At 36.5% G+C, this 24470-nt stretch overlaps 1 protein-coding gene across 1 annotated transcript in view; it reads left to right on the top strand.

The window, feature by feature from the left end:
* Positions 1–24470, top strand: part of ADGB (androglobin) — a 122377-nt gene that overhangs the window by 90560 nt on the left and 7347 nt on the right. Inside the window, exons 28-33 of the mRNA XM_026844559.1 lie at positions 3032–3219; positions 4821–5005; positions 11860–12059; positions 13253–13364; positions 20980–21167; positions 23415–23570. Of these exons, the coding sequence (XP_026700360.1) occupies positions 3032–3219; positions 4821–5005; positions 11860–12059; positions 13253–13364; positions 20980–21167; positions 23415–23570 (1029 nt within the window). The remainder of the gene's footprint in view (positions 1–3031; positions 3220–4820; positions 5006–11859; positions 12060–13252; positions 13365–20979; positions 21168–23414; positions 23571–24470) is intronic.

Genomic DNA, 24470 nt, shown 5'->3' with positions numbered 1-24470 from the left:
GAATAACCTGGCTGGAGATCCCTTCCACCTGCTGGGGAAACTTAAACCTATCCTAGCTGAACCAGGACAATGCTGGGGAAACTTAAACCTATCCTAGCTGAACCAGGACAATCTGTTACCTTTCTTTTTAACTATATTTTATAAAAAATATTCAATAGTGTAGTACATCGAGCAACAAATTACACAGTATGCCTGAATTCCGAAATGCCAATATTATAACAGAAAAAGTCCCTCTTTTTTCTTTTTCTTTTTTTTTTTTTTTTTTTAATAAACCTACCAGTTAGTTGTTCTTCTTCAAAACTATGAATCAGTAATTTCCAACAGAGCTAAAAAGAATTCCTATCAACACATACTGTTATTTTGCTGCAGAGACACTCCTGGAACACATTAAAGTTATTTCAAAATGACTGACAATAAGGATAAAATCTGCACACTAGCAATATCTGTCTTCTTTCTGCAGACCTTACAGTCTAGAGAGAAACTGGCTACTTACTTTGCATTATTTGGATTTTTTTTTTTGTCAATAAATTTTCTTCTTCCATTGTAATTGTTTCTACTGCTGGATACAGTTGTTTGGGGTTTTTTAATTCTACTCACTATTATTCACCATCTTTTGAACAGGTTGTAGCAAAGTATAGAGATAAACATTCCTCAAACTTCTGCTGACCAACAAAGAGGTGAAGGAATCATCACTAACAATGTATTTAGTCTAGAAAATAGAAGTCTATTTGAGCAAGGACACTGATCAGTTATTTGTCTTGACATAGGAGAACATAACAAATCATCCTACTTTACCAAAAAAAGTTAGTTTAGGTGGGATATTAGAAAACAACCCTTTCTGATTCTAGACACAGTAAACTGTAACAAGATACCTAAGTAGGTAATGAAACCTCTCACAGTTTTTTAAGAAAGACAAATCTGTTGGGGTTGTCTTGGTCTATTTGCTTATTTCTCAGTAGTGACTGATGATTACTCAGTGTTCCTACCAGCCTCAAAATGCAGTTACTGTGCTTTCTAATTGCTTATAGTATTCAGAAATTGCCCACTCATACAATTTTTTAATCGTCTTTCTGCATATTTATAACACGCTTTAAGATTGTAGAAACTTATCTTTATAAACAGGTATACAACAGAAAGTTGCACACCATGCTGTCAGAAAGCACTTGAATATCTGGCTAAATCCCTCTCAGATTCCAAGTATATTTGTTAAGAACAGTGGGACTTTAACTATATGCTTAACTAGATATTTAAATAAGTGAGTTCTCCTGAATCATAGCTTTGAATAGTTGCTATTACTTTGTAGTGATTAAAGGCTGTAAAGTGCCTTACAGTTACAATTGCACTAATTGAAATTGTGAATTATTTCTTTTACTTGCATTCTAAATATTCAGTAGTCCTGAAGTCACAACCCTGCATTACTGGATAGTCCTGAAATCACAGCCCTATTTATTATAAGAAATTTTTAACAAAGCTTTTTTTCTGGTAAATATTGATTTCTTTTAGCTGTAATTTAGCAGAAGACTGCTGAGAGAGAAAAGCTTTCAAAGAATTTTCATCTGGACTACTTCTGGAGTGGAACATATTTAATGTTTGAAATAGCAAGTTGGGAGGGCTATCTTAGAGGATTTGAAGAAGGGACTTAATTCCGAGTTCCTCTGTTACACTGCAACTGGCCATTGCATGACACTGTCTTTCAAGTAGTCAATTCATATTGCCTTCTTTTTTTTTCCAAATACAAAATAAAATCAATTTTTGAAACCTTTAAAATTATATTCTGGTTTCCCGTATTCCTCTTCTCAGGATTCATAAAAAATAGATTAATCTGTATCAGGTTTATTAATTGTGTGTTGCAATTCTTATTAAATTTTTATTTGATTTTTCTGATGCTAGAAATATTTTTTCTTAAATCAACATCTTCATAAAATTAATATCCTGACATTTAATGCTATTCTTGCAATGACATCATTACACCAATACTTTCACACTGCCTTCAGCATGAAGGGACATTTTTAAATCTCTAGTTTATCAGTGAATGCAGTAATTTTCATGTTTATATTTTATCTAATTTTGCTTTTATATGTGTGAGGACTGCTAGCTTTTGCTAATGTCTTGGACATTAATTAGTTTCCTTATCTTCAGCTGTGGCCACCTTTGGAGTTACAAGTATCTATAATCTCAAAATTGTTGCACGGATTTCAAATACCTCAACATTTTACAATACATATCTTTCTTACATCTGGGATACAGGCCAGATGTTTCCCAGCAATAGTAGAGTAGAGGCTTGATGTGGTTGTCTCAGAGGTTAGAGTGAAAGTTCTTTGCTTATGCAGTGTTTTACTCTTTCTTCATTATATCTACTGCTGCTACTACTACTACTGCTACTATCATCACTGCTACCACCACATATAGTTTTGGTAAAGTAGCAAGAGGGAAAAAATATTTTGTACCAAATGAAAAGAATTTTATTGATACTATTGCTAATGATTTTACAAGAAAAAAAAATGGTAACCCAGAGCCCAGATATGTATAGAAGTGTTTATTATGAGAGCTATTTGCATAATTGTGTGATGTACAAAGTAATAAAATACACTGAATAAATATGTTTCATTGAACTTTAGTCATGAGAAGACTTTTCAGACTAGAGTACTGCACATGCTTAAAAAAAAAAGAGTAGGAACTCATTAATATTTGTTAAATTAGACTTTATTAAACAACTTAGAATCATCAAATAAGTTGGTTAGAAAGTGACCTCAGGAGTATAATTGCACCTACCCCTAAAAATACTTGCCAGTTTTGAAGTTAGATGAGATTATATTTTACTTGCTATGTAACTTTTTGCCAAATGTGAATTCCAGTAACAAGAGATGCTTCAGAAGTTAGACTATAATAGAACTATAAACTTATTGCTTATGAAGGACATCTTATTGTATTAGTAAGTGCAACATGGACAAAAAGTGTGTTGCATGTAGTCATAGAGTGCATTCTGAGTAGTGTTATTTCCAAGTAAAAGTGACTTGTTTTCTCCTTTCAGAAGGGATATACATTTATGGCTGAAGCACGTACTGGCAACCTACCTGTTGCAGCTGGAAGATGGAGGCTCCGTCTCATCAGTTCTCGTAGTCCACTCCCGTTTCTGTCTCGTGAGGCTGTAAATAATGCTTATTCTACTAAAGAAATTAAAGATTATTACATACCCAATGACAAGCATGTAATGTTCAGGTAAATATTGAGAGAAGAATGATTAAATTCTGTGTTTTATATGGACCATTCCTGACAGAAGAGCATGGTCTTTCCTCTTTCTTAGAAAGGGCAGGTATTAAAGCAAATGTCTGAATTTTATGGGCTGTCAATGTGCAATATCATATTTAACATTTCATTTTTGAAAGTGTTATTTTCTTAAATACTGCCACTGTTTAATGAAGAACAGGTATGAAGTATACAGACCTTAACTTTAAAATCATAATGACAGTATTTTGCATTTCTGTAAGCTTGATCTTGAAATGTTATCCCTATGTCATTTACTAAAATTCCATAGTACTTTTGGGGATTAAATATGTATTAAAATCAGAATTTTGCAGGTGGAGAGGAGACATAAAGTTTAATATATTTTTTCGGCTATTCTGATAAAGCTTTAAACATTACAGAAAGAATACTTTCCTGATAAAACAGACCAATTTCTGCCTTGCAGTGTTGGCAGACAGAAAATATATATTTTATTTTAGCATGGTGGTTCTTTTAGGAGAACATATTTAATAAAAATGTGATTATTTACTTTTTATTAATCCTTTTTTAATTGATTAAAATTTATTAAAATCAGTTTATGCTGGCTGAGTTTGAGTTCAGAACTGACTCTGACTAAATCACTAATGTTTCCACACGAAGGACTACACAGTGTACTAAAACGGGCCCCATGCTGATTACACATATATATTTTGAAGGTTAATTCTAGAACATTTTGCCTTGATCCCTAACAATTTGTACCAATATTTCAATCAATGGATTTTTCTTAGAATAGAGGCCCATTCAACAGAAGAAAACAATTCCAATATAAATGAAAAAAGCACGTAATGAAAATAGAACAAATGCACTTAAATTCTGTAAACTCTCTTTCTTGATGAGTGTTTTTTCTTTTCCTGTCCTCTGATGTTGCCAATCTTTAAAAAATCTTATTTTAAAATATTTATATATTTTGGGCTCCAAATGGGCTGAGATCAGGGGTATGGAGTTTTTCTGTGTTGTTGTTTTTTTACTTGCATGGTGCGATTAGTCTAACAATTTGAATTTATGGACAACAAAGCAAATAATATATAAAGTTACAAGGCACAACAAAACTATTTCTAACATTTTGTCCTAAGACTCTAATTCTACAGTCTTTTAATTCCACAGTCTTTTAAGTTAACCAGAGTAGCAGCTGCTATCAAATGGAATAACTCTACCCTTTTGAAAGCAAATATTTTTTTCCTTTTGCTCAAGTTACTTTTTAATTGAAACAGTTCCCTAATCTCAGTAACCATGTTTTTCAAAAAATACTAGTAAATCAGTGGGGAAAATGTCTATCTGGACATTTGATAAGACAGTGAAAAAAAGAAAGACGTGGCAAGACCACCCCTTTTTGCAGCAGCAGCAGCAGCGGTTACTTTGATCATGGATTCACTGCACTTCACTACAGGAAGTTTAGCCCACCAGATTGCACAAAAACAGTTGTCTACAAACTCAATTTTAAGTGCTCACTTCCCGGTGAGCCCATTTAGGTACTTTCCTAAGAAAGAATGATCTGATATAGCTGGTTATAAAGCTATAATTTTTTTCTTCCTCTTTAGGTATTCAGTTCAGGTCACAGCATCACATATTGCTACAGTGCAGGTACAAACCTCTAAACCAGATGTATTCATTAAACTACAAGTCCTAGATAATGAGGAAGAAATTGTGAGCGTCACTGGAAAGGGCCATGCCGTCATCCCCGCTTTTAATTTCTTGAGAAATGAAACACTTTTGAGTTCCCACTGTAAGTATTGTATTCTATATTTGATTATTCACTGAGGGATATACATTCTTACAGTAACTTTAGGTAATGACAGAAAATATTATTTTTTCCTACTTTTTCCATGAATCCCTAATTACTTCGTGACTGAGTGAAATCAGTTACATTTCTGAGCAATGAACAGGAGTTCTTGGTCCTTATCAGTGAGGAAGGGTACCAAAAGGATTAATTGAAATAAGGTGTCCAGCCTTATTTTCTTCTGCCTTTTAGTCTTTTTTTTTATGACTGAGTACAGAGTTTTGTGGATAACTGAAGTAGCTTCTTAGTTCTAAAGTTTGCTTGCCTTGTCCTTGAGAATTGAGATATGTTTTATTTTCAAGATCTTGCCTTTATTGTTTTGATCTTAAATCTAAAATGAGTTTTGGCTGTTACAAAACTGACACCCAGACCATGAGACACAGTAGCTAATTCCCAGATTACACTGACCATTATGGTTTAGATGCCCCGTCCTGAGTACCACTCCTTTTAGCAGAAGCACACGTTTTATTGGCTTCTTATCCATCACATGAGCCCAGAGTGCAAGGCAAAAGACTCTTGAATAAATAATGTAATATTTATCCTTAAGAAAATCTCTCCATATTTGGCTCTGTCTCTGCTACAGCTTCACAATGATATTCATGGAAATAGAAGATACTGAAGGAAGAGCTACTTGCCCCAGACTTTCAAAGTTGGCATAAAAGGCATCAGTAACCATTACACTATTATACTGTGGTCAGTTCTTCATGATAGCAACTGAGGAAATACTGAGAAAAAGTTATACCTTATGGGAACACTTGAATTTAAACAAAATTTCATTTGAAAAAAAATTTATTTATACCTTGCTCATTTTTGGCTGAGCAGTTGAATCTGAGGAGTTTATTTGCTCAAAGTTTTTGTTTTGTTTTGATTTATTTTATCACCATTCATCACATTGCAGTCTTGTTAGCTCAGCTCCTGTTAAAGATGAGAACCAGCAGATATTCAAAGGTCACCTTTCATAAGTATGCTAAAATTCATGTATGTTCTCAAAAGTACTTTGAAACTAGTGATAGTACCTGACAGAAATCCAGCTGGCATCAGTTAAAACTGACTCTGTAGTCCAGAAAACTAACATTCTGAATCTACTGTATGCCTAAGCCTGACAGCATATAAATATTGGGAGAAGGGGCAAGGAAGTAAAGAAAATGAAGTCAAACTAACTCTTTTCAGTGGTGCCCAGTGACAACAAAAGAGGCAATGGGCACAAACTGAAATATAGAAAATATAATTCAGTCATTAGAAAAAAACGATTTGGAGGGAGAAGGTGCTGTTGGTTTGGGTTAGTTTGTTTCATTTTTACTCTCAGGGTATGAAACAGTGGAACAGGTTGTGCAGAAAGGTTTTGAAATCTTCATCCTTGGAGACAATCAAAACCCAACTGGACATGGCCATGAGCAACCTGCCCTAGCTGACCCTGCTTTTAGCAATGGAATTGAACTAAATGATCTCCAGAGGTATCTTCCAGTCTCTGCCAGTACGACTAAGTTTCCCGTGATCCTGTGATACCCATTAGTGGTTAAGGCTTATGGTGGCTTTTTTTCTTAATGATACACAAACAATCCAGTTTCCTTAGATGTGCTGTCCAACTAAGGCGGTATTCATCTACAAATGGTAGAGACAAATGGTAGGTACAAGTTAGTAGAGACAGCCTTCAGCTTGAGATGGTAGCAACATTCTGTCATCATCCCCCTCTGATGTAGCACAATACTTTTTCCTACTCACTCTAGAGGGCAGAATTAGGTTATCCAGACATCCTCTTTCATGCTTCAATTCCAGGCTCTCAGAAGGTAAGGGTTCCGCCAAACTCGGTACTCAAGAGGTCCTGTCAGACAATACTAGCTGCTTGCTACTGGCATTTTTATTGTTTGATAAAATCGGGGATGGACTACTAAAGAAGCTAAAACAAAACTGGAATGAAAATTTTGTCATCTGAAAGTATGCTTGGCCAGTTGATTGACATTTGATTTTGAAGTAGTGTTTAGAAACAATAAATACAGTTGAATGAGGTACGTAATGCTTAGACATATATATTCAACAATTGTCCCTGTAGTGCTCAGGTAGTTTTTAACACAAATGAAGTACCATCTACCTGCATCCACTACACTTATATGTAATAGATTTTAGATGCTACTGTTGTGCCATTTTAACTGATTTCATAATCTTCATTTGTTTCTCTGTTTTCTATACACTTCACTTCTTAAGCTATTTCCATTTTATTTGTAAGATCATATACTATTTTGAATTTTTTGTTATCTCTATGGGTTAGAGATAACAAATGGGTTTATATGCTTCAGAAGCGTTACAAGTTTGCTTAAACAAAGCAGTTGTTTATAAGCAAACAAGTCAGCTACTGTACTCTCCATAGACACCAGTATAGATCGATGTTGTAAAATACTAAAGTCTTCAGTCCTTTTATGAAGACTTTTAAACAATAAATCTTCTGTAAATCAATCAGTTTCTGCCTGTTTGAGCATATTCAGAACCTGAGGCAAAGACAAATTGTTGAAATACTGGATTATTGCTTGCTAAAGCCCAAAATAGCATCTTATTTCATGTGCTCACCTCCACTATTTTGAATTGTGGAGCTTTCTAAAATAATCCTTTAGAAAAATGTTTTATCTAAATTTCTAATGCTGTGTGGGAAAAAGAATTAATTTAATCATGTTTATGAAACATCTTGATTTCTATCTCAACTTGTACCTTGTTATTAGCAGAAATGCAAAATTAAATACTATGGAGACTATGCTCTGAAAGTGTAATTCATCAGATGGCGATGTTGTGGTTTTAAAGGAAGTCCTGGAGAAAGTCATGATTCTGTCTGAGCTACCAAAATAATTAATAGCTATTTTTGGTTAGTGTTTTTGGGAATGGATTAGTAAACTTGATAGTAGACTAGTGAAAATAGAAATAGGAAAGCTATAAGATAGAGTAGGTTAGGGTCAGCATTACAATACTTGAAATAAATTGCCAAGTTACCCTCAGTAAAGTGAAACTTTCAGAAAACCATCTTGTTGGCAAAGATCATAGTCTGAAGACTGAAATAAGTTAAATGATACAATCAGATGAAAAAATAAGAGAAATGGCTTCCAACAGATGCTGGAAGAGAGAGGATGGATCATAATAGCTGAGGGACATCTTGTCTTGCCAGACTAGCAGGGGGCATAGATGAGAACTTCACAAAATATCCTCAGAAATCAGACACACACATCAAGTTTCTCTTATTCTTATGTGCTGCGATACAAATATTTTCTGCTAATTTAAAATTATTTTAATCCACTGTGAATCATTCAATGAAATATCTGTTATATTAACCTTATTGAAAATAGGAAGGTTGTCATATCAGGTTTCTATTCAGTAGTGGAGCCTGTAAGAAAGGTGTTAAGATTTTAGACTGTGTTTGAAGGTGAAATGAATATTCTGATGCCATTTGTGTGTGAGTATATAGAGAGCTGTCATTTGGAAGGAATGACTGTGAAGCTGTCACTGTTTATTGGGTTTTTTGCTATTATTTTACAATACTAGACCAAGTGGCCTTAACATTGAAATTCTTTTCCTGTATATATATGCATCCTGTATATCACAAAGAAGACATTTTTTGTGTTGCAAATCTTTCAGAGCATCAACACTAAATTGAAAGATTATGAAATGTACTCAGTATAACCAATATCACGGTATCATCCAAACTGCTGAGTGTCTGTAGGTGCAATTTATGGAATTGTAAAAACATGTTTCTTTGCTATTGTCAAAAATGTTAGGCAATTATGGCCTGTACAATAACAATATAGGAACCTCCGTAAATACTGATGCCAAGTTCAGTGTGGATTTGTACAATTGATATTCAATACAGGAATATTCATACTGTCAGTGTCTAGTTGTTTGCTTTAGAAGCGTGTTTTCACAGAACAGGAATAATCAGAAACCACTGCTATGCCATTGTCACCAAACCTGTTAGTTAAGCAAGACACAATCCTCACATTTGAGACCTATTCAGTATCATACATATTCTGCCTCTCATAGAATTGATCGCTGTGTAACCAGAAGTACTCTTAAGTGACATTATTGTGCAAGCTTCACCGATAGAACATTATCCCCCTTTCCCACCCACAGCCTGTTAATTCATCTTCAGTCACAGCTGTTTTCAAAAACTACATTAAACAAATTGATTCTGAATATATTTAGCTCTTCTGAGATGTAGCAGATTACTTGGACTTTGAACATTTGCATGCCAATAAAGGGGTTACATACTGACACGTTGCATGCACATCTTCTTTTGTTGATAGAAGCTCAGCAGTCCTCTAAGCACAGATAGACAAGTGAATGCTTTTAAACCTTTTATTTTCCATACTAGCAGTCTGATACAATCCAGTTTCAAAGTATCAAAATCTCCTTCAGATATTTGTTGGAAGCTGGAACCAAGGTATTTAGGAGTTCCCTTCTAGTCAGAGCTTTGCTTAGAAAAACCAAGACTGAATCTTTTACGTATATAGTAAGGAAAGTAATTTTGTGTTACAGCACCACCTGGTGACAATTGGTAGAACTATCATTTTGGATGTCCATTTTTGGGAACTTTTCTGTCATCTTTCCAGCAAGGAAAGCAGAAAGAGTCTTATAGAGGGTTCTACCATTATGAGCTGAGTTATCTTCATGGCAAGATCATCCTCTGGGCAAATCATTATAAAATGTTTCAGTACTTAAGGTCTTCGGGTTTAGGAGGAAGAGAAGAGGAGCATAATGAGACATTCATGAAAGCTAATTATAGTCTAAGCAATACAGTCTCCCTTGAAACCCATCTACCTTGGTAGGTAGAGATAGGCTCCTTCAGAGGCAGTTCACAGTTCCTAAAGCCCAGACACCAGACTTCCTCCAAAGGAGCTCACCTCTCTGTTGCCTACAAAAGGGAGTGCATTTAGTTGGCCTTACAGATTTAAAGCTACCTTTTTATAAATTACTTGCATTGTCCCTTGATAACAGTGCTCAGGCAAGCACTAAAGATCCTGACTAGAAACTTTAATGTGAATATTGCAAATAGTACCCTAAAGGCAAGTAACACAATTGGAAAATGTCTGTATGTAGTTATTCTTCCATTTGGAATTCAAATTGTTTCTTTGCAGCAGGTTTTCACACAGATGTAAAAGAACATGGAAGATTCCAGCCTCTGGATAATGTTCCTTCTTCATCCAATTGCACTTCTGTTGAGTGAAAGCCTCATTATTTTGGTTCCCTCTGATGAAAGACTTGGTAATCTAACCACTATGAGTTATGTCTCCTCTCACCTTCACAGCATGGGAAGCTAACAGATACCTGGAAAGTTCAGCAAGCTCTATTTGAGTGAGAATCTATTGCACAGAGACAGGCTTGCTTAGGCATATCCCCATGGAGTTGCATCACTTTAAAAAATGGCTCAGAAGAAAGCAAGTATTGTCTTCCTTCAAGTTTCTCTCACAAGCCTCCTTACCATGGGGACAGCAACAGGGATAGTTCAGGTGCTAAAGATACTGAATGTCATGCAGAAATAAACTCAGCTTGTGATTAGTAGTTTGAGACATCTTGAAGAAAGCATCTCTGCAAGGTCTGGTTTTCATTTCCTGACTTCAACTGATTTTCTTAGGAAAAAGGAAGCACTGCCTTATGTAGAGGAACGGTGCTAATGCAAGTGATCTGTGGCATTTGACTTCCATAAGAAACAGTATTTCCTGACTCCCTTTGAGTTTCCAGTGGCACACTTTAACTATTTTTTTTTAATTTTTATACTGACACAACACCAGTAAATTTTGCTGAATCTGGTTTAATAGTCCTGTCAACTCCTGTGAATTTCCCTGGATGTTTTGTCAACACACATGAAGCTCTGTACATTTTTCTTTTGAAGTATTGCAATGGTACATTATCATCTCTTGCTTCTACAGTAATCCTTGGGAAGAGTAAAACCTTCTGTCCTCGGTGAAGTCAAAAAGATACCTCTTTTCTAGTTGCTGGTCCAGCTATTGTTGGTGTAACACAGGTGAAGCTGCTTCCCCAGAGGTGTTATTTCTGCCTTTATTCCATTTTCTATGAGATGTTCCCTTTCAGAATTTTGTTTACATTCTCTGTTTCACTTTACTCTAGATTTCAGTGGTATTAGAAATGAACACAAGTTTATGTTTATTGGATTAATACTTCTGTTACAGCCGTTCTTTCGCACATTCTTGGTTTGACAGTTTTTCCACATTTATAAATACTTTCCTTAGAAAGGATAGATTACAAATAGTTCTATAGCTCCTTTCAAGACTGGCTTTTCTAAAATTCAGTTAACTATGATCTTTGTGTCAGGTTGACATAAAAGATATCTGTAAGAGTAGGAGTTGCAAGAACTGTGACCAATGCATCTCTCCCCTCCTTCCACAGGTATACGCAATTTAATAAATTAGGTTAGCTACACAGAGACCCCGTAATACAGAGTACAAGGCTGCCTGTGTTATGCAGTATATAGCATGGTGCTGTGATGGTTAGTGCAGGAAAGAAGTGTGGGGTTTGAGAAGGGTGGAATTATATACTTTATAAAAAGTAACAAAATGATAAATACAGTCTTTCAAATTTCTCATTATTTACTTTGAAGAGATTTGTGATTTGCATGCAGAATGAAATCAGGATAGTATTTGGAATAAGCATAATTTTAATTGGAACCTTCTGAACATAATACAGCATGAGAAAATTTATTACTGTGGTAATTCTTCTTTATACTTTCTGGAGGCATCTGTTTACCCCGTACTAATAATTCATAGAATCTCTGGAAATTAACACTGACATTTTTTATCATCTTGCAGCAAGCAAAACCCAGATTATTCAAAGTAGTACAAAGAAGGAATCAGAAACTGGAGGATCAAAAAAAAAGGGTCATAGTTCTTCTTCAAAGGATACCAAAACTTCCTTCAAGCCAGGACTTGTACAAGAAGGTCCACCTATATTACAAGAAGAATCTTTCCTCTTGGAAAATTTTCAAAATAGTGATGGAAGTCCACAACAAGTAAGATATTCCAAATCATTGGGATTTGAAAAAAAAAAAAAAACAAACCACACAAAAATGAAAGGGTATTGATAATTCTTTTGGTACGTGTGGAGATCTGATATCCTGAGGCAAGAACAAGGGATCCAAAATTAAAATTGTTGATAGTTTCTGAGTGAGGTCATGGAGAAAGAATAATGTACATATATGAATAACTAAATAAGGGGTCATTTTTGTTTTCAAATCAAGCTGATATATTCAATCTTCATTTGACACATGTTCTTCATTTGACAAATGCAATTCACATATAGCATAACTTTCAGCTAAGGGCCAAAAACTACCAGTAATGAAATTAAACTTCTGATGCTTCAGTGTGAGTTTTCTTTGAAATATATTGTAAGAGAAGGCCATCTTTATTTGTTTTAATAAAGAAACACCTATTGCCAGTCAGCTGAAAGCTTTAATAGCACACACACACTAGCTGCTGCCTGAGCCAAGTTTCTCAGAGAGGGATGTCAAAAACTTGGATTTTTCTTGATTTCACCTTGTATTATTTGTCTATCTTAGAAAAATAACATTTATTTTCTAAAGCAGTTCTTGTTTCTCTAACTCCAAATATTCCTCTATGGTGATTTTTTCCTGATAATTGAGTTCAGCTGCAACAAAATATTCCAAGGGAGAAAAATTATTATTGAGAAATAAATTCCAGGGTTGTTTCTTTGACTCAGAACTGGCTTTAGAATTTGGAAAACAATTTTTAAAGATAAACCTTTCCTGTTCAGTGTAGACAATCTTTCAAATACCTCATGGACCCTGTCACCTCTACCTCAAATTGAGACATTATTGAGTGCTAGTATTAGGGTTCAAAGCCCTGTAGTGCATCTTAAAGACAAAAGTCTTTGTTTTAGCCCATGGCATGGATAGGAAATTACATGGAAATATTAAAGGAATGTAGCTCCTTATTGTATAGCCCAGTGCAGTTTCACTTGATAAACACGAGTAATCACTTAATTTCACAGGAGTGAAAATAAAATCTGTGGAATTATCACTAATTTTTCTAGCTTGTTGTGAATAATGTAATGTGCAAGCTTGTAAATTAATTGTGTTTTTATTTGCTGAGTTCAGTAGCTGGCAGTTGACTAGCCTACAGGACTTTGGAATGCCTGTAATTGTTATATCTTCAGCATGTTAACATACTGCATTTTGTTTCACAGTCTCACAAGTATATCATACAAGCATTGGTACTGTATGATAGTTGGCCTCTTACTGAGAGTCAGTCTCTGTTTGTTCAGGAGCTGAAAGAAATTGAGAAAAATGAAATCAAAGGTAGGTTGATCTAAGTATGTATTTAGTCAAATGCATCATGTTACTGGTTTTAAAAAATGTTCCATTGCTACAAGCCAAGACCTTATGACATTTTTTTCTTTTATTCACTGCTTGAGTGAAATAAGCAACAAAGTTCTCTGTTCTGTGGTTTATAGAAATGAAGTTTGATTGCATGATTCTATAGCTTCAGTTCACAAATTCTAAAGAAAACAGAGAACACTCTGCAAAACTCACCTGAGCTTCTTAGGGGTCAACTTTAGGTAGGGATCTGGAACGGTTGTAGAAGTATGACTGCTGCTACAGAGGCACCAATGAAGTGCAATGACAAAGTACATCCAAACACAGAAGTTTCTATAAAACAAGAAACACATCTTCTGATAATTTAAGAAAATGCACTGACAAGAGTTAAAAAAGAGCCCATTTGGGGCTATGTATTACTTCTGTACCACTAGGAGAATAATTTAGGCAGGAGGCAAGACTAGAAAAGGTCCCAAAGGACAGGCTGTGTATTCAAGCCAGGAAGGGGACAGAGGAATTACAGAAGCTCTTATCTTTTTTCTCTTTTTTCCGTATTCTCTTAGCATTTCTTGTTAAGGGACAGGAAAAAAAAAAAAAAACAAAAAACACACACACAAAAAAAAAAAACCAAAAAAAACAAACACAGGTATTAAAAGCAGTTAGAATACTAGTCAGTATCCTATATATTATATAAATGTCTCATATTTGCTTATCACTGGGACTGACACAGAATGATTTACATCTTAATCATATTGGAGGAAAATTTATCCTGCTGGATCCAACAGCCCAAGAGAGGGGAGGCTGCTGCCACTCCAAATCCCCATTTCCGAACATTAGCAAGGCTGAAGATGTAGTCCCAGCAGGTACATGCGCACACAATGCACGTACATGTTACATATCAACATATATAAGTTGCCAGTCACACAGACCACAGACAGACACTTGGAGCACTCACACAATTGCAGACAGCACCAATGGCCACATCCTGCTTCCTTCTCTGGCTGGACAGAGTGCGAGTTCACTAGAGAGACTATATATATGTGTATATAAGGTGGATTCTTCCAGCAGCTGGACTTGGACACCTAGTGTTGCATTTAGGATGAGAATAAATTTGGTAAGAGATAAATTCCCTTATGTTCTATCCGGTCTTCAGAGATTAGAGGGGCTAGGCGTGGCCGGATTTATCTCTTAATAGGTATGCCAACTATAGGTCTAACCCAGACGCCTGAACAGCCCATATGCTGTAGGTCCGGTTGCATTCAAAAGAAACCATCAGATTCACAAACAGTGCAAATTAGTGGCCATCACTATAGGTCTGATACACCCCAAACGGCCTATATACTGTAAGTCTGGTTGCATTCAAGAGAAGCAGTCAGATTCACAAATAGTATGCTTTATTTTTATGCAACATCTACAGATTCTTTAAGATTGCCTACAATAAATGCACAAACTGCAGGTTGGCTATAGCACTACACACAAAAACCAACCAACCAACCAAACAAAAAAACCCAAACAAACAAAACCCAACCAAAAACGATTGCAGTCATACACTCAGTGTAGCCAAGGAAATATTACCAAAAGGTGTCCCTTCAGGGGTGGTGCTGGTGGTGGTGGGTGGTCGTGGTTAGAGCACAAACTCATCAATCTGTCCCTCTGATTTTGTGTCGGATTATCGTCCCTCCAAGTTAGGTAGCAACTCGGGGTAGTATTTATCTTAGTTTGTATGTGTGAGTGGGTGGGACTGCAGTCAAGCCATTATCTTTTGAGTAGACACAGCGCATTCTTTGGTGTCAGCTGGTTTTGGGGGGGAAAAAGTGAGGATGAGAAACAAGGTCAGCTTGATGCGAGGGGTGCAGCTGGGTTTTTTGTGAGATAAAAAAGGGAGGATGAGGAACAAGGCTGGAAGGCTACTGCAAAGAGCAGGAGATAAATCTGACCTTGAAATGAAAGAATGGGACCACACGGCCTACACCCCTCTTCACATTCCTCCTTGGCACCACGACAAACACAAATCACTGGACTTCCATCCATCCTGTGCTTGCTCTGGACACCCTGCATCAACGAAATTGCCCCTAAATTCCTGCAGAACCTAAAATATTAATTTCCACCAGTCAGTAAATTTTCTGTATCATTAGTATTAAAGTTCTAACTCAATTTTTAAAATTTGATATAAGGAGAAATTACTTGTATTATCCTTCCTTATATATATATACACTTACTAATACCCTTAAATTTTCTTAGAAAGATTTGATCTTTATTTATTAGTGGTATTTATCACTTCTTACTCTGGTTACATATTCCTTTTTAAATGTCTGTTCATATTTATTTTTTTTTTCTATTACCCTGGACTGAAGTTAGATTCATCAGCAGTTGCTGACATACATTATTTCATTTTTTGGTTTTGAGTGCAACATTTGAGATGTTTGCAGTCTTTTTTCAGATAGCATTATGGAACTTTAGAAAGATGTATCTTGTTGATTTACTATAGTCCCTAGTTAGTAATATTTGAGGAGCGATGTCATGTAGCCTTACAGGACTGCACACACGTAACAGACTGTGACGGTTGGACTAGATGATCCCCAGGGTCCTTTCCAACCTAGATGATTCTGTGTGATTCTGTGATTTACTGGTGATTTTATCTGCTTTTATATTCTTCTTGTTTTCCCTCTAATGATAGACTGCCTCTTCTATAGACAACCTATTACACTGTCTTACCCTTCTGAGACAGCTACACACTAACAGCTTGCACTTAACACACCAGTCACACTACTGGTATGTATCCTTTCATACACCTGTCACCATGGTCTGTAAAACTGCAGGTCAAAGGAGGTCACTTAATCTCCTACGTTTCTTCACTAGTTCTACGCTGTTACTACCGAAGCTTGTCAATGTCATGAGTATTCTCATGTTTAGTTCAAGGTAACAGTATTAGCTTGCCTTCTCCATGTTAACTAGTGCTTCAGCTCATTTGCAGTCAGCCATGCTCAAGCCACAGCCAGTGATAATGAGCACTTTTCTCTTAGGATTCTTATTAAATGTTGTGATTTCTGTGTCTTCTCATAATTCCTGCCTTTCAGAGTAACCCAAATCCTTTTCACATATCTATTAAGTGGTGTTTCTGTTTGTACAAGGATACCAAGATTGCCCAGGCCACCAACAGAGTTCAAACCCAACATATATCATAAAGCTTAAACACCAACACTTAATATATTTACTATCTAGCATTTATTTTATGTATCCTCATTAACAACAGTATTCATCTGGGGTGGTTACTATAGGTAAGTATTTTGGAAAAAAAAAAAAAAACATTTAATCTTTGAATCCTTTTCTGATTGTAAACTCATCTTAAAGCAATTTGAAAACTGAGTTTTATCGTTTAAAGCTGCCAGCACCAGTTGTCAAACACACAATTCATATAGTGGCAATGTTGGTATGAGCCAAAAATCTCACCATGTGATTTGTAAGAAAGCTGCAGTGAGCCAGGTGGAAAATTCTTGCAACAAATTTTCACCCATTTCAGGTATCACTTTTTCATGTAAGACAACAGTGCCATCTGGAGTTAGTTTTGTATCAAAGCTAATTTATCATGGTAAAAGCATATTTCAGCTTTGTATTAGCATTTATTAAAGTCTTTTAAACTAGTCTCCCTTTAAATGAAGACTAGAACATATATTATTATACTACCAATATTCACTGATATTATAAATATTTATTAAGAACATTTTTTAAGAAAGTTCTCTGACATACAGATGCTATGATAATTTTCTATTTTCTATTTGTTGATCTTTGTTATTTTTTCTTTCTTCAGAATCCTTAATACTGCAGTTTGGCAGTACTTGTAAAAAGAACCATGTTAGCAGAAGTTATTTCTTGACTAATATTTAGTCATATTTATTATATATGAAATTTCATTGAATGTTTTATTAAAGAGCACACTGCACAAACAAAACATTAAAAAGGCATTAACTAGGAAAACCCAAGTACACAGAAATTAGAAAGTGCCAGATAGTTTATTATTTATACAGTGTTCATTCTTTTCTCTCTTTTTTCTTTTTTTCCCTCTCATTGGGAACTGTTAATGGGGCAAGACTTCAGTGGAAAAATAGTAAAAAATATGTGGTGTCTGGATGATAATTCTCCTGTAAAAGGGGAATAATTAGCAGTCAATCTTGCAACTGTTGGTACCATATTAAGTTGCTTAGCTGCACGAACAAAATTATGTTAAGATTTGTTTTCTATATATGATTTTCAGCTATTGACTTTTTGGGGTTCTTTGATTTAACTTTTCTTGTAGTAAGATCAGAAGTTTTATTGTGCAGCTGCCACAACCCAGAGTTGAATCATCAGTGTGTGCTGAATGCTGACTGCAGCATGTTTTACATATTGCCTTAGGTTAACTCCAGAGCATTAGCTGTTGGTGAGAGGAGGCTGTCTATCCAGCTGGGAGAGCAGGGGGAGATAGGGCACCCAACCCAGGTAGTAGAAGTAGTTTTGAAAAGGCAAAGTCCTTTGAAATATTCATTTTTTTTCTCCAGAACTGGGAAAGTTTTTCGTACAGGTTTTCTCTTCCCACAGAACGAACTTGCTGGCTCATGCCAAGGGCAGGATTTCATGAGGTGTTTAACATAACGTTCAGTTCTCCCTCTCTTCATTTCTTTCCCACCTTGCCTGTCTGTAGTGACTAATCACTTGCCTGCTGAAACAGTAGGACACTGAGGATACATGATGGTGCAAGAGTTTAAAGACCTGTGGACCTCTAAGCCATATTCTAACCCTCCCTACTACTGCAATCATATTGGTGGTTTACTTCTATCCTGATGTATTTTACTGCAACTTTAGTGTCTGGATAAGCTCAACTTAGGAAAGATTTTTGACAGTGCTATCTGTCAAGAATCCTTCTGAGGGTCGAGTTAGAGACAGGAAAAGCAACATCTGAACTTCTCGGTCATTTCCTAACTAAACCTGAAAGTCTCTGATGGGGCAAGTCACAGTCATTTCTGGCAACTACTGGGTAATTCCACTAAATGCTCAGAGCCTATTTCAGATAGTGGGAGCATGATATCTTCTCAAAGAAAACTTTGAAAGACTCCTCTGTATTTTACCTATGAATAACATACATTCTCTGTACTTTGAATTTCATAAATCAGGAGTAGCTGTCTATCTTGCCTAAAAAAGAGAATTGTTGTATCTCAATCTGAAGTTACAAGTTTCAGATAGGAATCATTTGGTATAATTATTTAGCTTGTCATAGACAGGACATCAGACTGGACGATCACTATGGTCCCTTCAGGCATTAGACTGAATGAATCTTTGAGTAACTAATTGAAAAGTGGTAGAGAAGCTAATTTTGGGAGTTGCTATCAGCTGTTTGTTATCACTGTCTATTGCTGTGGTGCCCAAGCTATTCTTGGTGCCATACATATACAATAACTGCCACTGAGCGTTTGTGATGATTGATGCATAAGCCATGAGCTGGAATGGCCTTTTACTTTCTGTACATCTCCCTGCTTTTTTTCTTATCACATCCCATATAAAGTATTTGCCTGGCTTTGTCCTTGGAAAAACCCCGAGGAACTATTCACATCTCCCTTAGAGTCAGAATGGACTGCACGCTATAGTGCCTAACTGCAGCCCATGCCCCCTTCGGGAATATCTGGAGGATGATCCCAAAACCAGGGAGACTGCCTGCTTTGCTGAGGGAGGAGGGTTTGGGGAACCTAGACAGTGCAACATACTGTTAGCTACAAGAGCTCAGCTGAATCCAGCCCTGAGCCCTCATGTCTGGAGTTAAAACAGGTTACCTCATCTTAGCCCTGTCATTTCATATGCTTGTTTGTTATTTACTAACTTCTCAGTGTATGCAATAAGTCCAGAGCATCAAAATCTTAAAATTCAGAGTTGTAAAATATTTATAGAAACCAGGCAAAGCTTGTTGTATCCCATGACATAGAAAGTCTTTGTCTGATATCATTTAGCTAATGACACTGAATGTCTCTTCAGTGTTTGTATAAAAATAAATAATTTATCTTTAAAAATTAATTTCACTGAATAATGCATATAAACAGCCCTATTTATGGTGCTAATATGTTATGATAATGTGAAATTAAATAGAAAACTATTTATGTAATGATATGATAACTTCAAATGATGTCGTAACTATTAATTTTATCCTTGCATTTCCTCTGGAGTTGTTTTAGTATCTTCAATATTTGTTGAGACTGCTTTAGTTTTTACTTTCATTCTTTAATGTATGCTTTGGTAGCATTGAATCAATTTAAGCACTTTGGTGCCATTGTACATTATTTAAGTAGCATGAGGAGTTAATACAATTTATGCATAAACACATAGAATGTGTGATGTAATATGTATGATAATATATATTTGTATGTGTAGTTATATGTGTATTATAAATGTGATTCTATATATTTACTATTTACAATTTTATATATCCGTATAAACTTGGCCATGACATTGCAGATCTGATCCAAAGCTCATTAATCATGAAGCACAGTGATTTGTCCTCAGTGGAAAGAAATTAGAAAACCATAGCATTAAGTTAAAGGTACCTTGTTGTTGTTATTGTCAGATTGTAAACAGTCACTCATCTCCTCTTTTTTTTTTTTTCTAAGAGAAATCCCATTTATTGTATTGACTAAATCTAGGGTTTCAGCATATGTTTTAATGTTTCAAGCGGTATGGAGGGAAACTGAGATTTCACACTCAGATCTTTAATCCTTCTCATAGTACTGTGGGTCCATTCCAAGTTCTTTCAGCTGACATGTTCCTTATGCTATTAAAGCTATATGCTACTACAGGCTTGCTTTATTTATTTATTTTAACGAGAATATGACATGTGAAGACTTCTTAACAGCTACACCAGCTCAGACAGTGCAGAGTAAGTGTTACAAATATCAATTCTCAGTATCTTTAATTCAAACATATAGCATACACATGTACTGATAAAATAATTAATCCAAAATGTTCTCAGATAGTTCTGAGAATTATAATTTTGAATTTCTTAAATATGCATCAAATCTCGAATAGGTTTCTTTGACTTAACTTCCTTGCATTTTTGGTGGGGCGCATCTTCCCTTCTGCTCTTCACACTTTCAGACTTACAAGGATATGAGACAGTGAGAACACTGACTTTACCTACTTTGAGCTTCTCACCTGCCTGGTGCATAAGACTGACAGAGGTTGTATGAGGCTATATAAAATAATTAAGAGTCATTTAAGACTGTGATTCTGTACATTGCAATCTTTGGACTGACCAAGGCAACAATGCAGTAACTGATGTGCAGGATCATGAGAAACACAGTTAAGCCCTCGATAAAATGCTATTTAGGACAAATAAGGCTGTCACAATATGTCCAGCTTGTAAGTCTGGTTTTAAAAGTTGTTTTGTCCACAGATTCTTTCTTGGTCCAACAATAAATGCAGTGTAGTACCTGAAAGTGTCATCTAATTAACTGACTTTTTTTTGTCTTTCTGTATGGCTGGTTTGTGCTCTTATTCCTACCTGGATATTATATGGGGAAATTTATTTATGGATGACAATGATATCCTCTAATCATGCATCATCACTACATCTGAATAGTACACAGGGAAAAGCATGAGGAGCACAGCTTTCCCCTAATGGTCAATTATGCTGAAGGACAAAAGGCTGCAAGTATTTCTAAACCAACCAGAAAATCAAAAGATAAAGCATCTGAGAAGACAGAAAAAGAGAAGTCCAATAAAGAAAGAGGATCAGTTTTATCTCTTGCATCTCGACCTGAATCTCAGGTGAGAACAAAGAGAAAAACTAAGTACTGAGTGTAAAGATATTTTCAGGTCTGCAAATCCGTATTACTAGCACTTCTAGTGTATCCCTTCCATTTCTCTATGTCCTTCTTTGCCACCTTTTTAGCTTTACACCTGAGAGACTGAATTACATGTGTAATGGACATGCATCCTGCATTTAGAGATGTAATGTGCTCATTTTTTTGTTTATGTGTAAAGCAACTACTGGTTGTTCCTTTTGTTGATCTAATTTCTGTCTCTGATGAAGGTTTATTAAATTCCATGAATTTGCCATATTCGTGTCACATTAGACCCTCATTGTAGTGGTTTTCATGGTTTCCCAGGGAGATGAAATAGGTCTTTCTGCTTTAGTCAGTTCCTGCCTCGTATGTCACAACTGTCATTAGTTTGCAGACATACAATGGCAGAAAAATTGGTACAGACGTGCCTACTTGAAAATTCTTCTCATCTGTGGTGGGATAATCTGAGTGTTCTGTGGTTGACCAAAAGGCTACTGCCAGCCTGTATGCCTTAAAAGGAATAATTGACTTTATGGATTGCAAACAGATTAATGGAAGGCAAAGAAGAAACTGACAGCTCCTTGTTTAATGGTATTACTTTTGCTGGGAATTTTGCTGCCTCATGGCAGGTAGTTCAAGGGGAGGGCATCTCCATAGAGTTTTTCATTATGAAATCTCTGCTGAATTGTTTTGTGACTAAACCTGCTGCACAGCAAACTTCCCTATGATTCATATCCACCCCTAATTACACAGAGTTCCAGAACAGTGCTGTAACCCTTCTTTCAGAGCAGCCTGAGTAGCTGCAGTTGAGATTGTTGGCCATGAAGATGCAATGTAGCTTCAGGCTGTGTCAGATTTCTGCCTTCAGCTGCAATGATGGGGTTCTCTAGGGGTGCTGGGGTGATGCTTCTTGGGAGTTCTTCAGTTTGCAACTAAAGAAATAGCATGGCCAGCATGGTCAGGGAAGTGATCTTACCCCTGTACTCGGCACTGGTAAGGCCGCCCCTCAATTCCTGTGTTCAGTTTTGGGCCCCTCACTACAAAAAGGACATTGAATGACTCGAGCGTGTCCAGAGAAGGGCAACGAAGCTGGTGCAGGGTCTGGAGCACAGGTCGTACGGGGAGCGGCTGAGGGAACTGGGGGTGTTTAGTCTGGAGAAGAGGAGGCTGAGAGGAGACCTCATCGCCCTCTACAGCTCCCTGAAAGGAGGTTGCAGAGAGCTGGGGATGAGCATCTTTAACCAAGTAATAAGCGATAGGACAAGAGGGAATGGCCTCAAATTGCACCAGGGAAGGTTTAGACTGGGTATTAGGAAGCATTTCTTTACAGAAAGGTTTGTTAGGCGTTGGAATGGGCTGCCCAGGGAGGTGGTGGAGTCCCCATCCCTGGAGGTGTTCAAGAGTCAGATTGACATAGCGCTGAGGGATCTGGTGTAGTTGGGAACTGTCAATGTTAGGTTAATGGTTGAATTGGATGATCTTCAAGGTATTTTCCAACCTAGATGATTCTGTTATTCTGTAAAGTGGATGCAACTTTTGAGATGGAACTGCTTGCAGATAAAGAAATGCCCACCTTTAGTCTCAAATAAAAGCTGAACTTCTACCTCTGCTTCTAAATCTTGGGCTTAAAGCTTCTTCAGATAGTATGGTTTCCAGAAATATATGCAGCACAGTATCTCATTCAGAGATAGCAGAATAGTACCCTACATTTCAGGCACTACTTGTTCCTTACAGTTCTGGAGAAGGTATATGTTAAGGTGGTTTAGAGTTTGAGAAGTGACTGGAAGGAACCTGATGCCTCATAAGACAAAGCCAGATGTATTTCTACACGAAAAAGCCTAGTTAAATACAACAAAACTTCTAGTAAAAAAAGAGGGAGGGAGGGAGGGAGGGAAAAAAGCTTGGCATGGAGATAAGACAATTGCATGAAAAGTCGCTACAAAATACTTTTGTTCAGACAGAGTGTTCGGAAGAATTGGGAGTGTGGAACATGCTGTATGGGAGCGTGGGGAAGCATGTACACAAAATACTTCAAAGAGCTTCTAGACATTGCAAAACCATTTTCCTTTCCTGTGGCAGCCACTGTTTCTGTTTAGTAATGCATGTTAATCAGTGTATAATGTATATCAGTTGGGAAAATTACCAGGGTACAGAAACATAACTTCATCCTATATAGTGGTAGTAGATGTATACTAATGAATACATTATGTTAATGGTACTTCACTTCCAGCAAGCTGTGTCAAACAAACCATACTGGACTTTACGTCTGGTTAGTGAACAGAGAGAGGCAGACATTCTGGAGGTGAAGAAGGACACCCAGCGAACAGATGAGATCAAAGCCATGAAACAAGCATGGGAGTCTGCAGAGCCAGGAAGAGCTATCAAGGTAATAATCAGAGTGCAGTCTGCAGTAATGTTTCTTCACAAGTTCCAGGAGCTGCTGTGGTGGTAGAGTGGTTGCCACAACAGAGACCTGGCTTCATATGGCTGTCCTCTTCACCGCTCTGTGGAAGACAGGAAATTTTACACAGCTTAAAGAATCAGAAGTGATGGTGTGCATGAAATCTGGACAGGAATTCAGATCATCTGCCTTAGACTTTTGTAGATCACTGAGACTTTAGATTCTACTTTACAAACCAGAGAAAAGTTTCTCCTTAGTTTCTCCCACTACCTCCACACAATTGGAAATATGCTATTTGTGGCAAGTTTAATGTTTAGCTTGAACAGATTCTAGTGAGAAATACACTGTTATAAACATGCCAAAAAGATTTCTCTTGAAAAACTGGAACCTGGCCATATCATCACTCAAATTGCCCCTGCAGCAAGGATTCCCAAATTCATTCTGGGTTGCAGGTTACCCATGCACCTGTACATGCTGCTCTGTATGAATTCACTGCTTTGAAGAAGCAAGAATTCGGATGTCAGCTGCAGCTGGGCTCTTTTGACATGATATATGCTTAAGATGGAAAAATAATACAAGTTCTTTCTAGTAAGGCGAAAAGTTACACTGCTGATTCAGAACTGGAAACAGCATTATTGAAAAAAGGAAAACAAAAGAACAAAATGCAGTCATTAAAATTACCTGTCATCCCCTACCACCACCACTGATCACTGAATGATACTCATCCAGAAACCACAGCTCAGAAGCATTTTGCCTTTTTTATATTACCTTTCAGAAATTAACCTCAGACATGGGTCTTTCCATTACACTTCCAGATTTTCTTAGTTATCTTTACTATATCCAAAGTTCAAAATTTACTGTATCCAAAGTTCAAAATTTTTTCTG

This window comes from Athene cunicularia (genome assembly GCF_003259725.1).
Source record: "Athene cunicularia isolate RWA chromosome 3 unlocalized genomic scaffold, athCun1 chr3_part1, whole genome shotgun sequence".
Taxonomy (NCBI): domain Eukaryota; kingdom Metazoa; phylum Chordata; class Aves; order Strigiformes; family Strigidae; genus Athene; species Athene cunicularia.
Note: the sequence above shows the minus strand (reverse complement) of the source record. Positions and strands in the feature narration are given on the sequence as shown.